This window comes from Myotis nattereri (genome assembly GCF_964212035.1).
Source record: "Myotis nattereri genome assembly, chromosome: 15".
NCBI classification, from domain to species: Eukaryota; Metazoa; Chordata; class Mammalia; order Chiroptera; family Vespertilionidae; genus Myotis; species Myotis nattereri.
Genome location: NC_138090.1, coordinates 30,779,941 through 30,803,924, shown reverse-complemented (window position 1 = coordinate 30,803,924; position 23,984 = coordinate 30,779,941). Strand labels below are relative to the sequence as shown.

Genomic DNA, 23,984 nt, shown 5'->3' with positions numbered 1-23,984 from the left:
AACATTCCCTCATCTGTTGGGATTGTTTGGCTACCCTGACATAATACAATTTATCCTGGAAAGTTAGAAACATTACTTGATTCTTTCCCTTATCAATTTTTAGCATAGTGATTTGTGCCTAGTTATCTACATTGGTGTCCACAGGGTGTTTTGTTTCTCTTTTTTATTTTTTAAGTGTTTCTTTTAAATGTGGAATATTTTTTTTAAGTGGAATATTTTAAAAGGACAACTGACCTGGTTTCCATTTCTGAAAGCAATGGTATGGGGGGGAAATTAATGTTATGAATGATGATTTTTGAGAGGGAAAGGAATTAAAATTGTTCCTAATTTTTCTCAGTTTATAAATCTTTTCCTATCATGCTATTAGAAAAATTCAAACTTTTCTGAGAAATAACTGATCTGTAGACAGAACCAGACAATAGGATTGGGACTTGAGGCTACAAGAAAGCAAGGAAGGACAATGATTTAGGGTAAGAAACATAAAGGAGCACGAGATGACCAAAGTCATGGGCAAACTACAAGGGAGGCATTAGCCCTAGACTGCAAACCCCCATACCCTCTGCTGAGGTGCCGACACCTGTGATAAATCTAAAATAATCCTCAGCCCCAAGAGGATGGCCCCAATGCCTGAATTTACATGACACTCCATCTCTTGTTGCCCCATAGGACCCTATACAACTGCCATGTCCCATGATTAGCCTAAATCTTGTGCAACCAAAAGAACTTAACACAAGGCAATGATTACAAGCAACAGAATACTCCAAAAGCTTTTATCATCTTAGTTGCCAAAATATTCTATATTTTGAGTAGTATTTCAAGAGATCATGCTTAAAGCACATTTAGATACATACCTGCCCCTCTTCCAACATCAATGGTTTTATTTCTATGTCTTGACGCGTGCTATTATAGAAGTCATTCATGGCACTATTTAGTTTTTGGTAGTCAATTTCATGATCTAAAAAGGTACTAGTCCCTTTTATAATAACCCAGAAGCAGCCTGGATCTTCAATCTGTAAAATTTTAAGACAAACAAAACAATGCATGATTTTAAAGTAGGACCACCAAATAATAAAACTTAGAATCACAATGACTGTTTCTAATTTAAGTGATCTAACAAATTCTTGATAAGCACCTGTCTTAAATGGTCAGACCAAAGATAAAAGACCCTCAATATACATGCATATCAAATCATCATGTTGTACACCTTAAACTTACACAATGTTACAGTTAATTACCTTTCAATAGAGCTAGAAAAAAAGATAAAAGACACAAAAATAAAATCTAAACATGTCACCAATAATATGTAATTCTTTATTATGTATTGTGACTCAAAAAGCAGAGATCAATGTCCTTGAGCTCCTGTATTTTGAAAATATCCATAATAAAATATAAAAGCAAGATTCAGACAATGTTTTTAGTATCCTATGTCTTTCATAAGAAAGAGAGGAAATACCCTGGCTGATGTGCTCACTGGTTGAGCACTGACCTATGAACCAGAAGGTTTCGGTTCGATTCCTGGTCAGGGCACATGCCTGGTTGTGGGCTTGATCTCCAGTAGGGGGCGTGTAGAAAGCAGCTGATCAATGATTCTCATCATTGATGTTTCTCTCTCTCTCTCCCTTCCTCTCTAAAATCAATAAAAATACATTATTTTTTAAAAGAGAGGAAATATAGCCGAAGCCGGTTTGGCTCAGTGGATAGAGCATCGGCCTGCGGACTGAAGGGTCCTAGGTTCGGTTCCGGTCAAGGGCATGTGCCTGGGTTGCGGGCACATCCCCAGTGGGAGATGTGCAGGAGGCGGCTGATCGATGTTTCTCTCTCATCGATGTTTCTAACTCTCTATCTCTCTCCCTTCCTCTCTGTAAAAAATCAATAAAATATATTAAAAAAAAAAAGAGAGAGGAAATATACATTCTACTCATGTAAAAAGAAATAAATGGCCGAAACCGGTTTGGCTCAGTGGATAGAGCGTCGGCCTGCGGACTGAAAGGTCCCAGGTTCGATTCCGGTCAAGGGCATGTACCTGGGTTGCGTACATATCCCCAGTAGGAGATGTGCAGGAGGCAGCTGATCGATGTTTCTCTCTCATCGATGTTTCTGACTCTCTATCTCTCTCCCTTCCTCTCTGTAAAAAATCAATAAAATATATTAAAAAGAAAAAAAGAAATAAATGATGGTAGATAACAAAACCAAATACAAATTATTACCTACAGAGGAAGCCAGAAGTGGGCTAAAAAGGACAGAGATGGAAGTCAGATTTCTCTGAATGTATCTTGTTATCTTAGAAACTAAGATTTTCACTGCTAAAGGTACAAATATAAAATGAAAAGTTAAATTTGAATTGAAAATAGGAACTCATTTATGTACTTATCTCATGTATCCATTTACTAATTCTTCCTCCTGAAAAAGCCTAAAAGCAATGACATCCCAAGATTTGGCTTCTCAGTACCAGGAATACAGGTGTTGGCATTAGTATTCTTTCTACATTTGCACGCAGCTTTCAGGAACCCTCCCCAGTCCAGGTGCTGCAGAGCAGCTACAAACTCAAGCAGAAAGTCACAGTCTGTGGCTGGAGGAGCCAGAGAACAGAGGATGGACCTGCCAGAGCAGCTATAAATTAAGGGGAGAAATTCTGAAGAGCCACAGAGGGAGAGCCCTACAGTCTGCATCAGAAAACCCCCACCCTTGGCAGACCCTGACTTGTGCAGGGAAGACTCCAAGGAGTCCAGAGAAAAGCAGCATTGGACGGTTGAAAGAAATAGTTTTATAGCTGCTGCTCATGAGAACTGTAGGACTCTCAGCACACGGACTTGTCTCAACCTCTGCACTAAGAGGCCACCCAAACTCTAGTGCGGCTTCCAGCCGCATAAGGCTGTGTCCCCACAATGACCAGTCCCCCTCTAAAATGCCTGCCAGGAGGATTTATTGTTTGTTCTGGCCAACACCTGACAAATGCCATTGACCTCCCTTTACTAAAGGGCTTACAGTTGTGAACCCTTCCCATCCCTTTGAGATGTGTGTAACCCCAGAACAAGCTCAAACTGGCCTTGTCCTGTTTCTAATTTGATGCTGAGTTGTTTTTCAGGGATAACCTAAGTCAGTGGTTCTCAACCTTGGCTGCACATTAGAATCACCTAGGAATCGTTTTAAAATCCTGATTTCTGGGCCTCGGAAATTCTGTTTATGTGCTTATCTCATGTATCCATTCTGTTTCTTTGTTACTAATGTTGTGGCCCAATCCCATAACAAAGAAACAGAATTTCCGGAGGATGAGGCCCAGAAATCAGGATTTTAAAAAAGATTCCCAGGTGATTCTAATGTGCAGCCAAGGTTGAGAACCACTGACCTAAGTCATGTAACCAAAGCAAGCTCACAGGAGAGAATTTTGACCTTCTACAACACCCAGAACTGCCCTGGAGTGTGTTCTCAGTGGTTAGAGCATTGGCCCATGCACCAAAGGGTCGCAGGTTCGATTCCTGGTCAAGAGCATATACCTGGGTTGCTGGTTCAATACCTGGCCCCAGTCAGGGCATGTGCAGAAAGCAACCAAACTATGTGTTTCTTTCATGTTAATGCTTCTCTCCCCCCACCCCACTCTCTCTAAAAATCAATGGAAAAAATATCCTTAGTAAGGATAAACCCAAATAAGTAAGTAAATAAATAAATAAAAAGCCAGGAGAATTAAAGCCCCCAAGGACCCAAAGACTTGAATGGAACTGGATCACCAGAATCCTTTATTTATTTTTGTTAATCCTCACCCGAGGATATTTTTCCCACTGATTTTTAGAGAGTGGAAGGGATGGAGGGAGGCAAGAGACACACATTAATTGGTTGCCTCCTGCACATGCCCCAACCAGGGTCAGGGATCGAGCCTGTAACCCAGGTACATGCCCTTGACCGGGAATTGAACCCACAGCCCTTCAGTGTACTTGCCGCACTCTATCCACTGAGAACACCGGCCAGGGCTCCTTCCTTTTTAGAACTGAATAATATTTCATTGAATGTATCTTCCAAATTTTGCTTGTCCATTCATCTACTGATGGACACTTGGGGAAAAATATTTCATCCGTGTAAAAGCTAAATTAATCTGGAAAACAACAACTGGTACTTACACCACACTTGGGGAAATGAATACTCCTATATTGTCTAGAAAGTTTGCTCAGTGTGAGCATGGTAAGAGCAGGAAGTAGGGAGTCAGAGAAGGAGATGTGATGATGAAAGGAGGGATGGGAGTGAGAGAGAAATTTAAAGATGCTATACTGCTGGCTTTAAAGACGGAGGAAGTAGCCACAAACCAAGAAATGTAGGTGGCATCTAGAATCAGGAAAAGACAAGCAAACAGATTTTCCCCTAGAACCCCGAATAGGAATGCAGACCTGTCACTACTTTCATTTTATCCCAGTGAAACCCAGATCACATTTCTGGCCTCTAGAACTGTAAGATAATAAATGTGTGTTTTTAAAAAAATAATAAAAAATTTTAAAAAAAGAGCAGGAAGTTGGGGGCAGACCAAAGCTGAGGGGGTAGATAAAAAGGTTCCTGAATCCAACTGAAAGAGAGGTTCCCAAGTTCCAGGCAGTTTAAGTCTAGCCCCTCCTGCCAGAGTTCTAGCCTGATGGATTAGCATGTGGCAGGATCTGTACCCCTGGGAGAGTCCTATCTTTACGTGTGTGTTTGTTGGTTTCAGAGAGAGGAAGGGAGCGGGAAAGAGAGTTAGAAACACAGATGAGAGAGAATCACTGACTGGCTGCCTCCTGCACACCAACAACACCGGCATGTGCCCTGACCAGAATCCCAGTGACCTCCTGACGCTCAAACACTAAGCCCTATGGGCCAGGCAAGCCCTATCTTTCTAAGGAGATATTATACTAGTCTATTTAGGGCAGATGGTAGAGGAGTTTGCCAGATAGATCTGAAACCCCTAAAAGTCTCAGAGCAAATCCTCTGTCAGAATCAGGTACATCAAATGTTTATGAATCTCAATTCATATAAAATAACATGACATAAAATAGGAACGTAAAGTTTGATTTTTTTAAAAATCCCATCATTTGCTATGGCCCTCTCTTCTGCCCAATGAAATATGATTTTAAAAAAACAACAACATAATTTATATTTCCTTTTTGCCCAGGAACCAAAACCCACCCCTTTGTTCCGGTTTATAAACTCCTTCCTCCAAGTAACGTGGTGAACACAGCACGCCTTCCCAAGTCTCTTGCATCGCCAAGGTACACTCACCTGATTCAAAGACTTTGAGAAACTGCAGCTGCCGGCCCCACTCAGCAGGCTTCACATGGGGTGAGCCCCGCCGCGACGCCCACCCCGACGCCCACCCCGCACCCCCATCCCAGGTCCGAGGATCCCGGCCCTGAGGCGCGCGAGCAGCCGGGAGTCACCACGAATGGAGACCAAACGCATGTATGAGGGGTTGGGAGGGAAGGGAGTTACCGGTCACCCCCCGCCCCTGTCCAAAGGGGATAGTGACCCCCTGGAGAGGACCCGTGTCGGGAGAACAGGTCAGGGTCCCCGTATCCACCGACCTGGGCCTGCAGGAGCCCTCAACCAGCGCGGACCGGGGGGGGGGGAGGGGGGGGGTGCGTGGGAGAACAGTCCGGCCCACCCCCTAAGCTTCGGGATTAGTAAATACTGGCCTCGCGCATTCATCTGAATTTCGGAAAAACAGAGAATAACTTTTTATGCTATGTCCTACACAGGGCATGGGGCTCCGCTGCGCTCAAATATCGGTGCTTCTACTTAAAGAATCCAGGACCGGCATGCATATAAGCATAACCAATGGACACAAGACACTGGGGGCAGGGGAGGCCCGGGGGATGTCAACGGTGGGGGGAAAGGAGACATATGTAATACTCTTTGTCATACTTGAAGCAATAAAACAAAACAAAAATTTTTTTTAAAAAAGAAGAATCCAGGACCGCATCCGGCACCCCCAGCCGCGGTCAAACGCTCGTCCCCACCAGAAGGACCTGCAGGGGAACTGGGGCGTCCACCGCCCGCTCGGGCTGCCCGCTCGCTCACCTTCAGCACCAGGACCTCGAGCATCTTCCCAGCGCCTCGCTGCACCCCGCGGGCTCGCCCTGGGACGATAACACCGTCACGGCCGCGCCCCTTCCGGGGTCTCCGTCGCAAGTCACTAGGAATAAACTTGGGGGACAAAAGTGGAGTCTCTAGGAGTGCCCGCCTCCGCGCTCCGTGGGGGTCGCGACGCCTCCCCGTTCGCCGCCTCGGACTCCGCACGCCCCGCTCCGGACCCCACATCCCCGTTCTCGGCCCGCAGCCCGGCCCGCCACGCACCACAGGCGACGCGCTCCGTCCTCCAACCCAGACGCCGCGGGCGCGCTTGGGGCTCCCGCACCGCCCCCGCCGCCGCCGCCGCCACCGCCTCCGCCGCCCAAACCTCGAGCCGCCCAGAAACCACGTGGTGCGCCAACGGCGCGCACAACGGTAGGCCGGCGCCCAGGCGCCCAGCGCACCTCGCCCGCGCGGAGGGGCGGGGCGGGGCGGGGCGGGGCGGGGGCCAGCCGCAGGAGGAGGGGCTGCGAGCCCGAAAGGGTCAGGCCTCACGCGGCGCAAGGGGTCACGGACCAGGGCTAGCGCAGCGGTTCTCAACCTGTGGGTCGCGTCCCCTTTGGCGGTCGAAGGACCCTTTCACAGGGGTCACCTAAGACCATCCTGCATATCAGATATTTACATTATGATTCATAACAGTAGCAACATTACCGTTATGAAGTAGCAATGAAAATAATTTTATGGTTGGGGGTCACCACAACATGAGGAACTGTATTAAAGGGTCGCGGCATTAGGAAGATTGAGAACCACGGGTCTAGGGACTCCTACATTCACCAAGGGGCAGAGTGGCCGCCTGGGGGCCAAATTAGTTCGTGGTTGACTGGCCAGGAGGTCCTACCCTCTGACTCCCTCTTGGCCATTCCTCATGTCCCATCCTTGGGATAAGGGAGAATCGCGACCAGCCACTGATGCAGGCAACATCACCCACCTCCACCCCTCCTCCTTCTGGAAAGGTCCTCATTACTGATTTTCGTCCCACCTGGCCCTCCACCGGCAGGGTATCCCAAATTTTGGTCAGGGGCATTCTTGTCACCATCAAGGGTCACAAACTACAGCCTCACGAGCCAGGTTCTTCCCCAGATGTGTATTTTTTTGCTATTGTTAAGGCACCACAAACTTTGAACAGGTCTCAAACATTGAACACCTAGAAGCCTGAAAATTGGGACTCAGAGAATGGGTCTCAGAATTAGATGAGGTCATACTATATGAAATTAAAGACACCCAAGAAGCACTCAGAGAGGGTTAGCTTTTATTACTACCTCAGGAATAAGCCAACAAACACTTGCATAAGCCAACAAACAAGAAAAAAAGTGAAAGAATATTTCTTAAATATTGAAGGAACCATGGCTAAAAAAAGTGATGGGCCTAAGAGATTTTGCAAATGAATTCTTTAATATTTCACTTGTGAAAAAACAATTTCTTAAGTCCTAGTGCTGGAACCAACAAGAAGGCAACAGATTGCACCACTTCAGAAAGAGCACGCCAGTTGTGGGGTTATATATTTGGGAAACAGAATGCTCACATGAGCACCCAATTTGAAAAGTAAGCATGATTCCACAAGATCAAGCAAACATCACGTCTGTACAGTCTCAGGCAGGAGAGCTGGAAGGGAGGGGTGTGCTGACTTCCAGTCGAGAGGAAAACAGCTGAAACGTAAGTGAAGCTCACCTATCGCTGAATTGGGCCCACCAGGCCTACTCCCGTCACCTGGCAGGGCCAGCTCACCTGAAGCGCCAGACGTTTTCAAAAAGAGATGAGAAACCACCAGCTCTGATTTAAATGGGAGGTTCCAGAGACAGTTCCCAAGCTCTAAAGAAGATGCGGAATACAGCCTTCTCCCAGCTCTTAGTGTAGGTCAGTGTATTTTCCTTTTGACTAGAACCAATGCTACAATATGGTGCTTCCCAAACTTTTCCACAACACAGCTCACAGAAAATGGAACTATTTAGACATCACACTGGGAGGAAAAGTCAAGATTGTTGAAATGGGAGGTCACTATCCTGGGGCTCTAGTCACCTAGTCATCCCCTTAAGGCTGAAGGGGATCAGTGTCTGTTCCTGTAACTAAACCCCTTACCCCCAACAAGTAGTGGGAAGCATTTTTAAAGAAATTACTCTGATGATATAATCCTGGTAAACATATGTGCATCTAATATAGGAGCACCTAAATATGTTTTTTTAAAAATCTTCCAGAGGATTTTAAGGTAGAGAGATCAACAATAATACAGTCATAGTAGGGAATTTTAACACCCCACTGACTTCACTGGATAGATCTTCCAGACAAAAAATTAACAAGGAAACAGTGACTCTAAGAACACACTGGATCAGATGGGTTTAATTGACATTTATAGAACATTTTACCCCAAAGCTGCAGAATATACATTCTTCTCAAGTGCACATGGATCATTCACAAATACTGTCCACATGTTAGGACACAAAACAAGTCTCTGCAAGTTCAAGAAGATTGAAATCATTTCAAGCATCTTCTCAGATCACAGTGGAATGAAATTAGGAATCAACTACAGTAAAAACACCCAAAAACATTCAAACTCATAAAGGCTAAATAGCATATTATTAAAACAATGAATGGGTTAACAATGAGATCAAGAAAGAAATAAAAAACTTTTGGGAAACAAATGAAAATGAACACACAACTACCCCAAATCTCTGTGACATAGCAAAAGCAGCACTGAGAGGGAAGTTCATAGCACTACAGGCTATGAACAAGAAAACAAGAAAAGTTAATAATAAACTATTTAGCCCTATAACTTAAAGAACTAGAAGGAGAACAACAAGAAAATTCCAGAGTAAGTAGAAGGAAGGAAATAATAAAGATTAGAGCAAAAGTAAATGACATAGCGACTAAAAAAATAAAAATAAATCAGTGAAACTAAGAGCTGGTTCTTTGAGAGGATAAATAAGATTGATGAACTGTTAGCCAGACTCATCAAGAAACAAAGAGAGAGGATCCAATTAAATCAGAAACAAAAGTGAAGTAACCACTGACACCACAGAAATACAAAGGATTGTAAGAAAATACTGTGAACAACTATATGCCAGCAAGCTGGACAATTTGGATGAAATGGAAAAATTTGTAGAAAAAATACAATCTCCCAAAACTGAATCAGGAAGAATCAGAAAACCTGACTAGGCCAATAACAACTGATGAAATAGAAGCAGTAATCAAAAAACTCCCAGAAAACAAAAGCCCCAGTCTGGATGCCTTCACAGGGGAGTTTTACCCAACATTCAAAGAAGAACTAACACCTATACTTCTCAAACTATTCCAAAAATCCAAGAGGAAGGAACACTTCCAAGTTGTTTTTATGAGGCCAGCATTATCCTAATTCCAAAACCAGATAAAGACACTACAAAGAAAGAGCGTTACAAGCCAATATCCCTAATGCACATAGATGCTAAAATCCTCAATAAAATATTAGCAAATCAGATCTAGCAATATATTTTTTAAAATCATACCCCATGACCAAATGAGATTTATTCCAGGGATACAAGGCTGTTACAATATTCACAAATTAATAAATGTGATACACCACATAAATAAACTGAAGGACAAAAATCACATGATACATCACATATCAATAGACGCAGAGAAAGCATTCGACAAAATCCAACACCCATTTTCGATAAAAACTCTCAGCAAAGTGGGAATAGAGGGAGCTTATCTCAACATGATAAAGGCCATATATGACAAACCTACAGTGAATATCATACTGAATGGGCAAAAACTAAAACCATTTCCCCTAAGAACAGGAACAAGACAGGGATGTCCACTTTCACCACTCTTATTCATCAGATAAGAAGAAGAAATAAAAGGCATTAAAATTGGAAAGGAGGAAGTAGAATTCTCACTATTCACAAATGACATAATATTATACAGAGAAAACCCTAAAGACTCTACCAAAAAACTACTAGATTTAATAAATGAATTTGGCAAAAAAAAAAAATTAAAAAATAAATAAATAAATGAATGAATTTGGCAATGTAGCATAATATAAAATGAACACCCAAAAATCAATGGATTTTTTATATACCAACTAGAGGCTCAGTGCACGAAATTCGTGAACTGGTAGGGTCCCTAACAGCTGCCAGCTACTCTCTCCCTTCCTCCAGCCACCTGCCCCCCGCTGCTGCTGCTGGTCACCATCTGCGGGGTCCTATTGCTCCGCCAGTCGCCCCGCCACTGCCTGGCTCCCAGGCACTGAGGGAGCCAGGCAGTAGCCCCTTCCCCCGCCGCCACTGCTGTCCACCCTATGATCAGTTGGGCGGGACATCAGACCCCCGCCCAGCTCCCTCAGCACCTGGGAGCCCAGAAGCGGCAGGGCAATCGGATCGGCGGGACAATCGCCCCTGCCCAGCAACCAGTGGCTTGGCTCACACCCGCCTTGGCCTGGCTCCACCCACTCACCTGCTCCACCATCCCACACCAGTCCCACTCTCTTCGGGGCCTACAGCACCTCCATTGCTGCCCACTGCCAGCACCATGTTGTCAACACCCGTCATGTTTTGCGCCACCTCCTGGTGGTCAGCACACATCATAGCAAGCAGTCAAACTCCTGGTCAAGGGGACAATTTGCATATTAGGCTTTTATTATATAGGACTAGAGGCCCGGTGCATGAAATTCGTGCACGGGAGGGGGAGGTGCCCCTCAGCCCAGCCTGCACCCTCTCTAATCTGGGACCCCTCGGGGGATGTCCGACTGCCAGTTTAGGCCCCATCCCTCCCCTGCCAGCCTGATCCCCCTAACTGCTCTCCTCTGCCAATCTGATCCCCTTAACTGCTCTCCCCTGCCAATCTGATCCCCTTAACTGCTCTCCCCCACCAATCTGATCCCCCTAACTGCTCTCCTCTGCCAACCTGATCTCCCTAACTGCTCTCCTTTGCTGATCTGATCACCCATAACTGCCTCTGCCTTGGCCCCACCAACATGGCTTTGTCCGGAAGGATGTCCAGTCTAATTAGCATATTACCCTTTTATTAGTATAGATAGAGGCCTGGTGCATGGGTGGGGGCTGGCTGGTCTGCCCTGAAGGGGGTCCCAGATCAGGGTCAGGTCCCTTGGGGGCAGGGCCGGCCTGGGCAAGGGGCCTGGGGCGGTTTGCAGGCTGGCCACACCCTGATCGGGGTGGGGGGTCCTCGCTGGGGGACGGGGCCAACCTGAGCAAGAGGCTGAGGGCCGTTTGCAGACCAGCCACACCCCCATTGGGGTGGGAAGGTCTCTGCTGGGGGTGGGGCCAACCTAGGTGAGGGGCTGAGGGTCGTTTGCAGGCTGGCCATGCCCCCATCAGGGTGAGGGTCCCGCTGGGGGGCGTGGCTGGCCTGGGTGAGAGGCTGAGGGCCGTTTGCAGGCTGGCCACACCCCCATTGGGGAGGGGTCCCTGCTGGTGGCAGGGCAGCCTGGGCCAGGGGGCGGGGCGGCCTGGGTGAAGGCCTAGGGGCAGTTTGCAGGCCAGCCAAGCCCCCAGCTTTGTCCGGAAGGACATCCTGAAGGTCTCCAGAAGGTCTCCTGGTCTAATTAGCATATTACTCTTCTATTAGTATAGATAGATGGTCCCCACTTGTTTATTTTTTTATTTGGTTACTTGTGCTTTAGGTGACATATCCAAAAATATTATGCCAAGACCAATGTGAAGGAGCTTTGTCCCTATGTTTTCTTCTAGGAATTTCAGGTCTTACATTCAAGTCTTTAATTCATTTTGAGTTGTTTGTGAGTGATATAAGATAGGGGTTCATTTTCATTCCTTTGCATGTGAAAATATAATTTTCCCAGCACCATTTATTGAAGAGACTGTCTTTTCTCCATTGAGTATTCTTGTCTCCCTTGTCAAATATTAGTTGACTGTATGTACATGGGTTTATTTCAGAGGTCTTGATTCTATTCCATCGTCTATGTGTCTGTTTTTATGCAAGTACCATATTATTTTTACAGCTTTCTAGTATAGTTTGAAGTCAGGAAGTGTGATACCCCAGCTTTATTCTTCTTTCTCAAAATTGCTTTGACTATTTGGGGGCTTTGTGGTTCCATAGAAATTTTAGGATTGTTTTTTCTATTTCTGTTTTTTAAAAAAACAATGCCATTGAAATCTTTATAGGAATTAACTAAATGTGCAGATGGCTTTGGGTAGTATATGCATTTTAAGAATATTAACTCTTCCACCCAGCTGGTATGGTTCAGTGGGAGTATCCCTCTCCCTTTCTCTCTCTCTCTAAAAATCAATAAAGATGTTTTTAAAAATATATTATCTCTTCCAATCCATGATACCATGAAGTATCTTTCCATTTGTTTGTGTCTTCTTCAATTTCCTTCAATATCTTATAGTTTTCCATATAGAGCTTTCATTTCTTTGGTTAAATTTATTCCTAAGGATTTCATTGTGGGGTTTTTTTTAAATATATTTTTATTGATTTCAGAGAGGAAGGGAGAAGGAGAGATAAAAACATCAATGATGAGAGAGAATCATTGATCAGTTGCCTCCTGCACAACCCGCACTGGGGATCAAGCCCACAACCCGGGCATGTGTCCTGACTGGGAATTGAACCGTGACCTGATTCATAGGTCGATGCTCAACCACTGAGCCATGCTGGCTGGGCAGGATTTCGTTGTTTTGATGCTATTTTTTTTAATATGCTTTTATTGATTTTTAGAGGGAGAGAGAGAGAAAAAAATGGATGGGAGAGAGAAATGTTAAGTAGTTGCCACCTGCACATACCCAGACCAAGGATCAAACCTGCAAGCTGGACCTGTGCTCTAACTGGGAATTGAACTGGCGACCACTCAGTGCAAGAGATGACACTCAACTGTTTTGATTCTATTTTAAAGGGAATTGCCTTCTTTCTTTTTCAGATAATTCACTGTTAGTGGATAGTAACATTACTGATTTTTGAATTTTTATCTATTAATTTTAGAGAAAGGCAGGAGAGACATTCACTTGTTGTTGTTCCACTTACGCATTCATTGGTTGATTCTTCTATGTGCCCTGACCAGAGATCAAACAGGCAATCTTGGTGTAGGGGACAATGCTCTAACCAACTGAGCTACCCAGCCAGGGCACATTACTGATTTTTGTATGTTGGTTTTATGTTCTGCAGTTTTACTGAATTAATTGACTAGATGTAACAGTTTGGGGGTAAGTCTTTAGGATTTTCCACAGAAAATCATGTCACCTGCAAATAGAGATAACTGTACTTCTTCCTTTCCGGTTCTGATGCCCCTTACTGATTGCTCTGAGTAGGACTTCTAGTACAGCAGGTCCTGGAATGATGTCATTTCGTTCAATGTGATTGTGCTATAACATTAATTTTTTAAAAAATCGATGCCCAGCCCAGGCTACTATTTATGTGGAGTTTGCATGTTCTTTGCATGTCTGTGTGGATTTTTTCCAGACACTCTGGTTTCCTCCCATATTCCAAAGATGTGCACATTAGGTTAACTGGCATGTTTAAATTGTCCCAGTCTGGGCCCTAGCTGGTTGGCTCAGTGGATAGAGCGTCAGCCTGTGGACTGAAGGATCCTGGGTTTGATTCCAAGCAAGGGCACATATCTCGGTTGCAGGTTCAATCCCTGGCCCTGGTTGGGGCCTGTGCAGGAAGCAACCAATTAATGTGTCTCTCTAACATTGATGTTTCTCTCTCTCTCTGTTTCTCCCCCTCCCTTCCACTCTCTCTAAAAATCAATGGAAAAATATCCTCGGGTGAGGGTTAAAAAAAAAAACTTTTTAAAAATAATAAATTGTCCCAGTCTGAGTGGATGTGGATGTGGATGTGAGTGTTCCCACCTTACACCCTGAGCTGCCAAGATAGGTTCTGGTCACCTGTGATCCTGAACTGGAATAAAGGGGTCAGGAAATAATTACCTTACTTGTATATATTAATCTCTCTTCAATGTGTGTATAGATCACATTTGTATCACTATTTAATATTGGAAGTGTTTTTGAGGTTTTATTTATTTTTTTATATTGTATTTATTTTTTTACAGAGAGGAAGAGAGAGAGATAGAGAGTTAGAAACATCTATGAGAGAGAAACATCAATCAGCTGCCTCCTGCACAACCCTTACTGGGGAGGGGCCTGCAACCAAGGTACATGCCCTTGACCAGAATCAAACCTGGGACCTTTCAGTCCACAAGCTGATGCTCTATGCACTGAGCCAAACCGGTTAGGGCAAGGTTTTATTTTGATGAGTTCAAAATTCTAGAAGTAAGCTGTAGGAACTTAACATTTGTTTATAGCAATTAGCCTATGATTAAAATTGATTTTGTTATATGTCATTTCACTTTAAGTCACAGTTTCCAAGAACCTATAGACGATATTAAATAAGGACTTACTATATTATATTGAATAGGAGTGGTGAGAATGAGCATCCTTTTCTTGTTCCTAATCTTAGAGGAAAAACTTTCAACATTTCACCATTGAGTATGATGTTGGCTGTGGGCTTGTCATGTACGGCTTTTATTATGCTGAGGTATGTTCCTTCTACACCTAATTTGTTAAGTTTTTATCATGAATGAATGTTGAATTTGTCAAATTGAGATGACCTATTGAGATGTCTATTGAGATGATCATGATTTTTATCTTTCATTCTATTAATACTAGGGGCTCAGTGCATGAATTTGTGTACCTTGAAAGGAACAGTGGGCCACAAGGCTGCCATGGGCACAGGGGCAGGTCTTGGCCCATCCTCTGTGCCCCAGCCTGGCCCATCCAGCCCTGGGCCCCCAGTCACCTGTTTGCAGGCAGCTCTGCTCCCACTGCCACACGGATGGTGCCGGCCCCAGGATTGCACCTGCTGACAGCACTGAGCAATCCAGGCGCCGGCAGCGGGTGCAAGTGCCGGGCAGGACCGCAGCGTATTGGAGCAAAGAATTTTCAGTAACCACCAGAGGCTCACCCTGATGACAGCGACTGGTGCCCCGCCTTAGTCTGACGCCTCTGCTCACCTGCTCACCATCCCGCCACGGCCAATGCCCGCCATGTTCCGCACTCTGCCACCTGCTGCCAACGCCGGCCATGTTCTGTGCATGCCCCCTGGTGGTCAGCACACGTCACAGTGACCGGTTGTTTGGTTGTTCTGCCATTCGGTCTATTTGCATGTTAGCCTTCTATTATATAGGATGATGCATCACATTTATCTAATTGTATATGTTGAACCATCTTACTTCCCAGGGATAAATACCACTTGATCATGGTGCTATGATCCCTTTAATGTGATACTGAATTTGGCTTGCTAATATTTTGTTTAGAGTTTTTTCATTTATCTTCATCAGGGATATTGGCCTATATTTTCTTCTCTTGTGGTGTCCTTTATCTGGCTTTGATATCATGGTAACACTGGCCTTATAAAGTGTTTCCTCCCCTTTGATTTTTTGAAAGAGTTTGAATATTGGCATTAATTCTTCAAATGTTTTGTAAAATTGACCAGTGAAGCTGTCTGGTCCTGAGCTTTGTTGGGTGGTTTTTTATTACTGATTAAATCTTACTTGTTATAGGTCTGTCCATATTTTCTATTTCTGATTTAGTTTTTGTAAGTTTATGTTTCTAGGGATTTATCCTTTTCTTCTAGGTCGTTGATGTTAGTTGTTCATAGTAGTTTATTATATACTAGAGTCCCGGTGCACGAAATTCATGCATGGGAGGGGGATCCCTCAGCCCAGCCTGTACCCTCTTACAATCCAGGACCCCTCGGGGGATGTCCAACTGCCTCTCGCAATCCGGGACCGCTGGCTCCTAACCACTCACCTACCTGCCTGCCTGATTGTCCCTAACCCCTCTGCCTACCTGCCTGATTGCCCCTAACCACCTTTGCCTGCCTGATCACCCCTAACTGCTCCCCTGCTGGCCTGATCACCCCTAACCACCTCTGCCTCGCCCCACCACCAGGACCCAGGATTCCCTCCTCCAGCTGGTCACAGGCACGTGAGACCTGGGTTTCCCTCCCTCTGGCCAGCCGCAGGCACCCAGGACCCGGGCCAGCTTCACCCGGGCCGGCCGCAGCCACAGCCACAGGGGACTGTGGATGGGCGGCTTTGCCGGGGCTGCAGCGCAGGTGCCTGGGACCACTTGTCCCTCTCCCGGGCTGCAGGCACAGCCAGTGGTGCCCGAGACAGTGGGGGGGAGGCTTGTCCTTCTCCTGGGCTGCAGGTGCAACACAGCTGCTGGCGCCTGGAACCGCGGGGCGGGTGGCATGTCCCTCTCCTGGGCCACAGGCGCAGCTGCTGGCGCCCAGGACTGCGGGGACCACGGGGCATGCGGCTTGTCCCTCTCCCAGGGCGCAGGCGCAGGCGCAGCCACTGGCATCTGGGACTGCGGGGCAGGTGGCTTATTCCTCTCCTGGGCTGCAGCCTGGCTGGTCCCCATTCCTCTCTCACGAGCTCATTTGTGCCTGGCTGGTCCCCATTCCTCTCTCATGAGCTCATTTGTGCCTGGCTGGTCCCCATTCCTCTCTTCCCAGTGTTGAGTGTCTGAGCCATTACTGTGTGATGGCGTGAGGGTGTGATGACCATTTGCATATTAGCTCTTTATTATATAGGATTTTTTCCTTTTTTTTTTTTTTTTTTTTTTTAGAGAGAGAGTGGAATGGAGAGAGGGGAGAGAGAGAGAGAGAAACATAGATGTGAGAGAGACACATTGATTGCTTGCCTCCTGATTGCACCCCCACTGGGCCAGGGATCAAATCTGCAACCAAGGTAGATGCCCTTGACCAGAAATCAAACCCATAGACTGATACTCTAACCAGTGAGCCAAACTAGCCAGGGCTGATGGATTTTTTTTACCTTGTCAAGTGATGAAAAATGAGATTCAATGTGTATACTGTTGGTTACAATTAATATAACAACTTGAAAAAATCATGAGACAGAAGCATAAATATAATATAAAAAACAAGATTTTAAAATTGTATTATAGGAATAATAACTATAAGTGGTAAAGAACCCTGGCCGGTTGCTCAGTGGTTAGAGCATCAACCCTCAGTCTGAAGAGTCATGAATAATCCTTGTCAAGGGCTCAACCTAGGTTGCAGGCTTGATCCTGGGCCCTGGACAGTTTGGGTCAGTGGATAGAGCATCAGCCTGCGGACTCAAGGGTCCCAGGTTTGATTCCAGTCAACAGCACATGCCCGGGTTGTGGACTCAGTCCCCAGTAGGGAGCATGCAGGAGGCAGCTGATCAATGATTCCCTCTCATCCTTGATGTTTCTACCTCTCTCTTTGTTTCCCTTCCTCTCTGAAATCAATAAAAATACATTTTAAAAATATCCTTGCCGAAACCGGTTTGGCTCATTGGATAGAGCTTCGGCCTGCAGACTGAAAGATCCCAGATTCGATCCCGGTCAAGGGCATGTACCTGGGTTGCGGGCACATTTCCAATGGGAAATGTGCAGGAGGCAGCTGATCGATGTTTCTCTCTCATCGATGTTTTTGACTCTCTATCTCTCTCCCTTCCTCTCTGTGAAAAATCAGTGATATATAAAAAATAATAATAATAATAATAATCCTGCCCTAACTGGTTTGGCTCAGTGGATAGAGCATCAGCCTGCGGACTCAAGGGTCCCAGGTTCGATTCCGGTCAAGGACATGTACCTTGGTTGCGGGCACATCCCCAGTAGGGGGTGTGCAGGAGGCAGCTGATCGATGTCTCTCTCTCATCGATGTTTCAAACTCTCTATTCCTCTCCCTTCCTCTCTGTAAAAAATCAATAAAATATATTTAAAAAATCAATCAATCAATAAATAAAATTATCCTATATAATAAAACCCTAATATGCAAATTGACCGAACGGTGGAATGACCAGTCACTATGACACACACTGACCACCAGGGGCAGACACTCAACGCAGGAGCTGCTCCCTGGTGGTCAGTGTGCTCCCACAGGGGGAACGCTGCTCAGCCAGAAGCTGGGCTCATGGCTGTTGAGTGCAGCAGCTGTAAGGAGCAAAGGGGTCCTGGACTGTGAGAGTGCAAGCCAGGCTGAGAGACCCTCCTCCCCTAGTGCACAAAATTTCGTGCACCGGGCCTATCTACACTAATAAAAGAGAAAAATGGTAATTGGCGTACGGCGATACCTTTTTCATTGGCTAATCAGGGCTATATGCAAATTAACTGCCAACTAAGATTGGCAGTTAACTGCCAACAAGATGGCGATCAATTTGCATATGTAGGCACAATGCAGGGAGGCGAAAGGGAAAGCAGGAAGAAGCCCCCTGCCACTGACAGTGATCGGAAACCCAGGGGGGAGCTAAGAGCTGGGGGGCAGGGCAAAGGCGGCCCTGGGGCTGCCTTTGCCCTGCCCCCCAGCCATGATCGGAGAATCAGGCGCCTTTGCCGCCCTGGCCAGTGATAGCAGTAAGTAGGGGTGGAGCCAGCGATGGGAGCTGGGCACGGTAGAAGCTGGCAGTCCCAGGAGCTAGGGGTCCCTTGCCTGGGCCTAAAGTGGAGCCCGCGATCGCAGGGCCACTGCAGCTGCGGGTCCCCGCTGCCCGAGCCAGACACCTCAGCCAGAGGCGTTAGGCCTGGGCAGGGGCGGAGCCTGCAACCGCAGGGAGCTGGGGGTCCCCTGCCCAGGCCTCAGGCCTGGTCAAGGGGCCGATCCGGTGATTGGTGATCGGAGGGTGATGAGGGTCAACTCCTCTGGCCGAGGCATCAGGCCTGGGTGGGGGTCGGAGCCGGGGATTGGGGGGATATGATGGTCCCCTTGCCCAGGCCTGAAGCCTGGGTCAGAGGCATCAGGCTTGGGCAGGGGGTGGAGCAAGCGATCAGAGGGAGATGGGGGTCCCCTGCCCAGGCATGATTCCTGGGCCAGAGGCCTCAGGCCTGGGCGGGGGCCAGAGCCAGTGATCGGGGGGAGATGGGGGTCCCCTGTCCAAGCCTGACACCTCTGGCGGAGGCGTCAGGCCTGGGCAAGGGGCCGATCAGGCAATCGGAGGGTGATGGGGTCTACGCCTCTGGCCGAGGCATCAGGCCTGGGCAAGGGGCAGAGCCAGCAATCGGAGGGGTCTTGGGGTCCCCTGCCCAGGCCTGATGCCTGGGCCAGAGGCATCAGGCCTGGGCTGGGGGTAGAACCAGTGATGGGGGGAAATGAGGGTCCCCTGCCCAGGCCTGATGCCTGGGCCAGAGGCATCAGGCCTGGGCAAGGGGCCGATCCTGCGATTGGAGGGTGATGGGGGTCAATGCCTGAGGGCTCCCAGTATGTGAGAGGGGGCAGGCTGGGCTGAGGGACACTCCCCCCCACACACACACCCAGTGCACGAATTTCGTGCACCGGGCCCCTAGTAATGTATATATGTAAATGGAGTCCTAGCCAATTTGGCTCAGGGTTTAGAGCATCAGCCCTCAGACTGAAGGGTCATGGGTTCGATTCTGGTCAAGGTCATGTACCTCGGTTGCAGGCTTGATCCCTAACCCTAGTTGGGCTGCATGCTGAAGGCATTCAATCAATGTGTCTCTCTCACATGGATGTCTCTTTCTCTCTGACTCTCCCCCTCCCTTCCACTCTCTCTAAAAAATCAATGGAGCCCTAGCTTATTTGGCTCAGTGGATAGAGCATCGGCCTGAGGACTGAAGGGTCCCAGGTTTGATTCCAGTCAAGGACACATACCTCATTTGCGGGCTCAATCCCTGGCCTGGTTGGCATGAGTGAGAGAAGCAACCAATCAATGTCTCTCTCTCACATGTATGTTTCTCTCTGTGTGTCTCTCCCCCTCCCTTCCACTCTCTCTAAAAATCAATGGAAAAATATCCTTGGGTAAATATTAACAACAAAAATCAATGGGGAAAAAATATCCTCAGGTGAGGACTAAAAAAAATAAGTGAAAAAGATACATTAAAACTAGCAGTGTGTTACACTAGTTCAAAACAGAACTCATAAGGCAGAAGAAAATGGATTCGAGTTAAATAAAATGGTCTGTTTTTAGGAACAGCGTCCAGACAGACCCACCACAAAGAAATGCCGACAGTAACTATGTGGTCCCCTCTGGTTACTCAGTGAAGTGTCAAAGGAGGGGCTGGTTAGCACCTTAAGCTTTCTCCACCAGCACAGTCCAGGCCTCGGGAGCCAGGAAACCTTCAGGAGATTTCTGGCCATCTCGAGCAAGGTTGCACATTCGCGTTCCTGAAATAAATTCAAAGTCTTCATGGTGTTCAGCGTCATGTTAGTCCATACACTTCTGTTTTTTGTTGTAAGCTGCAACTCAAAAGGGAACTATTTTGCCCTAGCCAGTTTGGCTCAGTGGATAGAGTGTTGGCCTGCGGACTGAAGGGTTCAAATCTGGTCAAGAGCAGATTGTGGGCTCAATCCCCAGTAGGGGGCGTGCAGGAGGCAGCTGATCAATGATTCTCTCTCATCATTGATGTTTCTATCTCTCTCTCCCTCTCCCTTCCTCTCTGAAATCAATAAAAATATACTTTTAAAAAAGGGGGGGGGACTATTTCCAAAGTAATTAGGCCAGGGGACATTGTCAACACAGGCGCTGTGAGCTGGCTAGTGCAGGTCCTTCCCCATTTCTGGATGAAGCATGCCAGCGGGGTTTCCTCCAGCAATGTAGAAATTGGCTCCTGCCACCACCCACGCTCTGCAGTGCCACTGACCCCAGTGGTTCCAGCAGGCATCATGGGAGGTGGGAAGATGGCCACCTCCATTGTTTCGGGATGCAGGACGCCTTCCCCCGCGCTGCAGCATGCTGCTTCATTTGCCACATCAAAGGAACATCGTCATCCTTCGTCCACCAACCAAGAGGGTGCTGGTAGCCCCTCTCTAGAAGTTGTTTATGGGTGTCCTGCATTAATAAAGCATGTCCATTGTGCACTGGCTTACATAATTAAAATGCAAAGACAGCATCAGTATTCATATCTTTACACTTTTGCTTTAGCTCAGTAGGAATAAAACAATATTGATCAAGACCATCATTCCACAAAATATACAGGTCTTATAGAAACCCACACCTGAAACCTATATGCTCATGTTGACCAATGTCACCCCAATAAATTTAATAAATTACAAAAAAAAGACCATCACTCCAATAAATTCAGTCCAAGACTTGAAGAGCTCCTCCAATCAGCCAATCTCCTTGTCCCATAACCATCTTGATGTAGGGGTGGTTCTTGCAAGTCGCTCATCACTGTCAGGCTCCTCCTCCCTGTGTTCAAAAAATTCTGGATTGTGGAGAATAGCCACACAGCAGCCCTCATATATCAGAGCAAATGCCGTACAGCCACACACCCTATTCACCTTCATAAATAGCTGACAGAATTATAGGCACTGACAAGTTAAGGATACCTCCATCAAGAAGACAATCAAAATGAAGACACTGCAAGTACTCCTGCTCTCTCATACAGCCATTCAGTGGGGTGGCCCAACCTTCTGCCAAAACCTGCACCCATTGCACATCCATGTTGTTCATTTTCAGTGCTGGTAATGTTTCTGCATCTGTTTTTGCCAAGTGAACTTTATTTTCTGGCACATACAGTTATTTAACTTCATAAGAGGCATCTGCAGGTACAATATCCTGTTCCTGCAGAAGGTCCACACCTTGCTGGCCACAGTCATTTACGTCACAGGAGTCTGTTTTCAGCACTAATTCAGAGGCCTCTGGTTTTTCATATTCAGAATCAATCCCAGCGAAACCTTTAATTTCTCCAGCCCGTGCTTTTTTATAGAGTCCTTTGACATCCCTCTGTTCACAACCATTCAGATACTTCAGAGAAAGGTAAACGTGCACCCTCGTGAATCTGCCTTGCATTGTTGCCATCCTGAGTATAAGGCAATATGAAACTCGTGATGCATACTAAGCCTGCATCTTCAGTTTAGCAACTTCTGCAATGTGCCGAACATTTTCTCTCTGTCTTCAGGACTGCAGCCAAGATTTTTACTGAGACCTTGACAATTGTTGTCACAAAGCGTAGCATGGAATACCAGGGCAAACCAAATACTCCTCCAAAGCCATAATCACTGTGGTCTTCCCTGTTCCAGGTAAGCTTGTGAGCCAAACTGGGCAACCATGTAAGCCACCTCTGGTCCCCATCACCCGACCTCTCTTTTTCCTGCTGACATCATGAGCTTGATAGGTGACATTGGTTGCTCTCTGCATCCCCCAGTTCTGCACATTGTTGCTCAGCTTGACTTTCTTGCACAGGCTCCCAGGTATCTCCATGACTGCAGGGCATGCGTGGGTGCCAGGGTTCTCCATTTGCATATTCTTTATCTTTGAAATTCAAAATGTCATCCAGGCATTGGACAATTTTTGTTAACTTTGCTTTCACCAAAACAGGATCTTTTTACCTGATGATCAACATTTTTCTTCAACTCAAAAACCTTTATTTTCTTCTCTAAATAATGCTTTTCTTCTATTTGTTTTATAATTTTCTTTTAGACGTGCCATAATTCGCATATTGGATCCCCATCCTCCGCTGTTTTTTGGAGGCTACAAGAACAAAATAGTTCAGAAATCCAGGTTTGTCTGAAGGCAACTGTATGTGGAGATTGTGAGGTGGGAAAGAACTTTGAGTACTCAAGACACAAGAAGACTCTTTTGATGTGCGTATAGAGGGGTGAATGATGAGATCAGGTGGGGGGCCTTATAGGCCACAGTAAATTAGTTTTTAAATATGAAGAAAAGCCATTGTTTTTTTTGTTTTTTTTAATTTATTGCTTAAAGTATTACAAAGGGTATTACATATGTGTCCATTGTATCCCCCCGCCCTAGACAGTCCCCTAGCCTCCCCTATCCCCCGGTGTTTTGTGTCCATTGGTTATGCTTATATGCATGCATATAAGTCCTTTAGTTGATCTCTTACCACCCTACCTCCTGCCACCCAACCCTCCCCGGCCTTCCCGCTGCAGTTTGACAATCTGTTTGAGGCAGCTCTGCCTCTGTATCTATTATTGTTCAAAAGTTTATAGTGGTCTCTATTATCCATGAATGAGTGAGATCATGTGGTATTTTTCCTTCATTGACTGGCTTATTTCACTTAGCATAATGCTCTCCAGTTCCATCCATGAGGTTGCAAATGGTAAGAGTTCCTTCCTTTTTAGAGCAGCATAGTATTCCATCGTGTAGATGTACCACAGTTTTCTAATCCATTCATCTACTGATGGGCACTTAGGCTGTTTCCAGATCTTAGCTATGGTGAATTGTGCTGCTATGAACATAGGGGTGCATATATCCTTTCTGATTGGTGTTTCTGGTTTCTTGGGATATATTCCTAGAAGTGGGATCACAGGGTCAAATGGGAGTTCCATTTTCAGTTTTTTGAGGAAACTCCATACTGTCTTCCATAGTGGCTGCACCAGTCTGCATTCCCACCAGCAGTGCACAAGTGTTCCTTTTTCTCCACATCCTCTCCAGCACTTGTCGTTTGTTGATTTGTTGATGATAGCCATTCCGGCAGGTGTGAGATGGTCCCTCATTGTTGTTTTGATTTGCATCTCTCGGATGATTAGTGACTTTGAGCATGTTTTCATATGTCTCTTGGTGAAAAGCCATTGTTTTTAATGAGGGCAGAGACAGGACATGACTTACATTTCAATGTCAAGGTCACTTTTCAAGCCCAATATGTGAATGCAGGAAAAGAATGAAAATGGAGAGACCTGCTTGGAAGCTATTACAGTTGGCTATTAAGAGATAACTATGGCCTAGACCAGTGGTCGGCAAACTGTGGCTCGGCAAACCACGGCTTGCGAGCCACATGTGGCTCTTTGGCCCCTTCAGTGTGGCTCTTCCACAAAATACCCACTTCTGCGCATGGGCCACGAAGTTTCAATCACACTGTACGTGCGCGCCAGCACGTGGTATTTTGTGGAAGAGCCACACTGAAGGGGCCAAAGAGCCGCGGTTTGCCGGCCATGGGCCTAAACTAAGATGATAGTGGAGAGGTCAGAAGATGGGAAATTCAGGTTAA

At 46.3% G+C, this 23,984-nt stretch overlaps 1 protein-coding gene and 1 pseudogene across 2 annotated transcripts in view; both read right to left on the bottom strand.

The window, feature by feature from the left end:
- Nucleotides 1-6,060, bottom strand: part of TDRD12 (tudor domain containing 12) — a gene marked incomplete at its 3' end in the record, with an annotated part of 85,860 nt that extends 79,800 nt beyond the window's left edge. The window contains exons 1-2 of the mRNA XM_081108362.1: nt 6,034-6,060; nt 852-1,010 (exon numbers count right to left, since the gene is read on the bottom strand). Of these exons, the coding sequence (XP_080964488.1) occupies nt 852-1,010; nt 6,034-6,057 (183 nt within the window). The 5' untranslated portion in view covers nt 6,058-6,060. The remainder of the gene's footprint in view (nt 1-851; nt 1,011-6,033) is intronic.
- Nucleotides 6,061-21,141: 15,081 nt separating this feature from the next.
- On the bottom strand, nt 21,142-22,237 carry LOC308531430 (bifunctional 3'-phosphoadenosine 5'-phosphosulfate synthase 1-like; annotated as a pseudogene). The gene has a single exon. The product of its transcript is annotated as a bifunctional 3'-phosphoadenosine 5'-phosphosulfate synthase 1-like (transcript).
- Between the last annotated feature and the right edge of the window lie 1,747 nt (nt 22,238-23,984).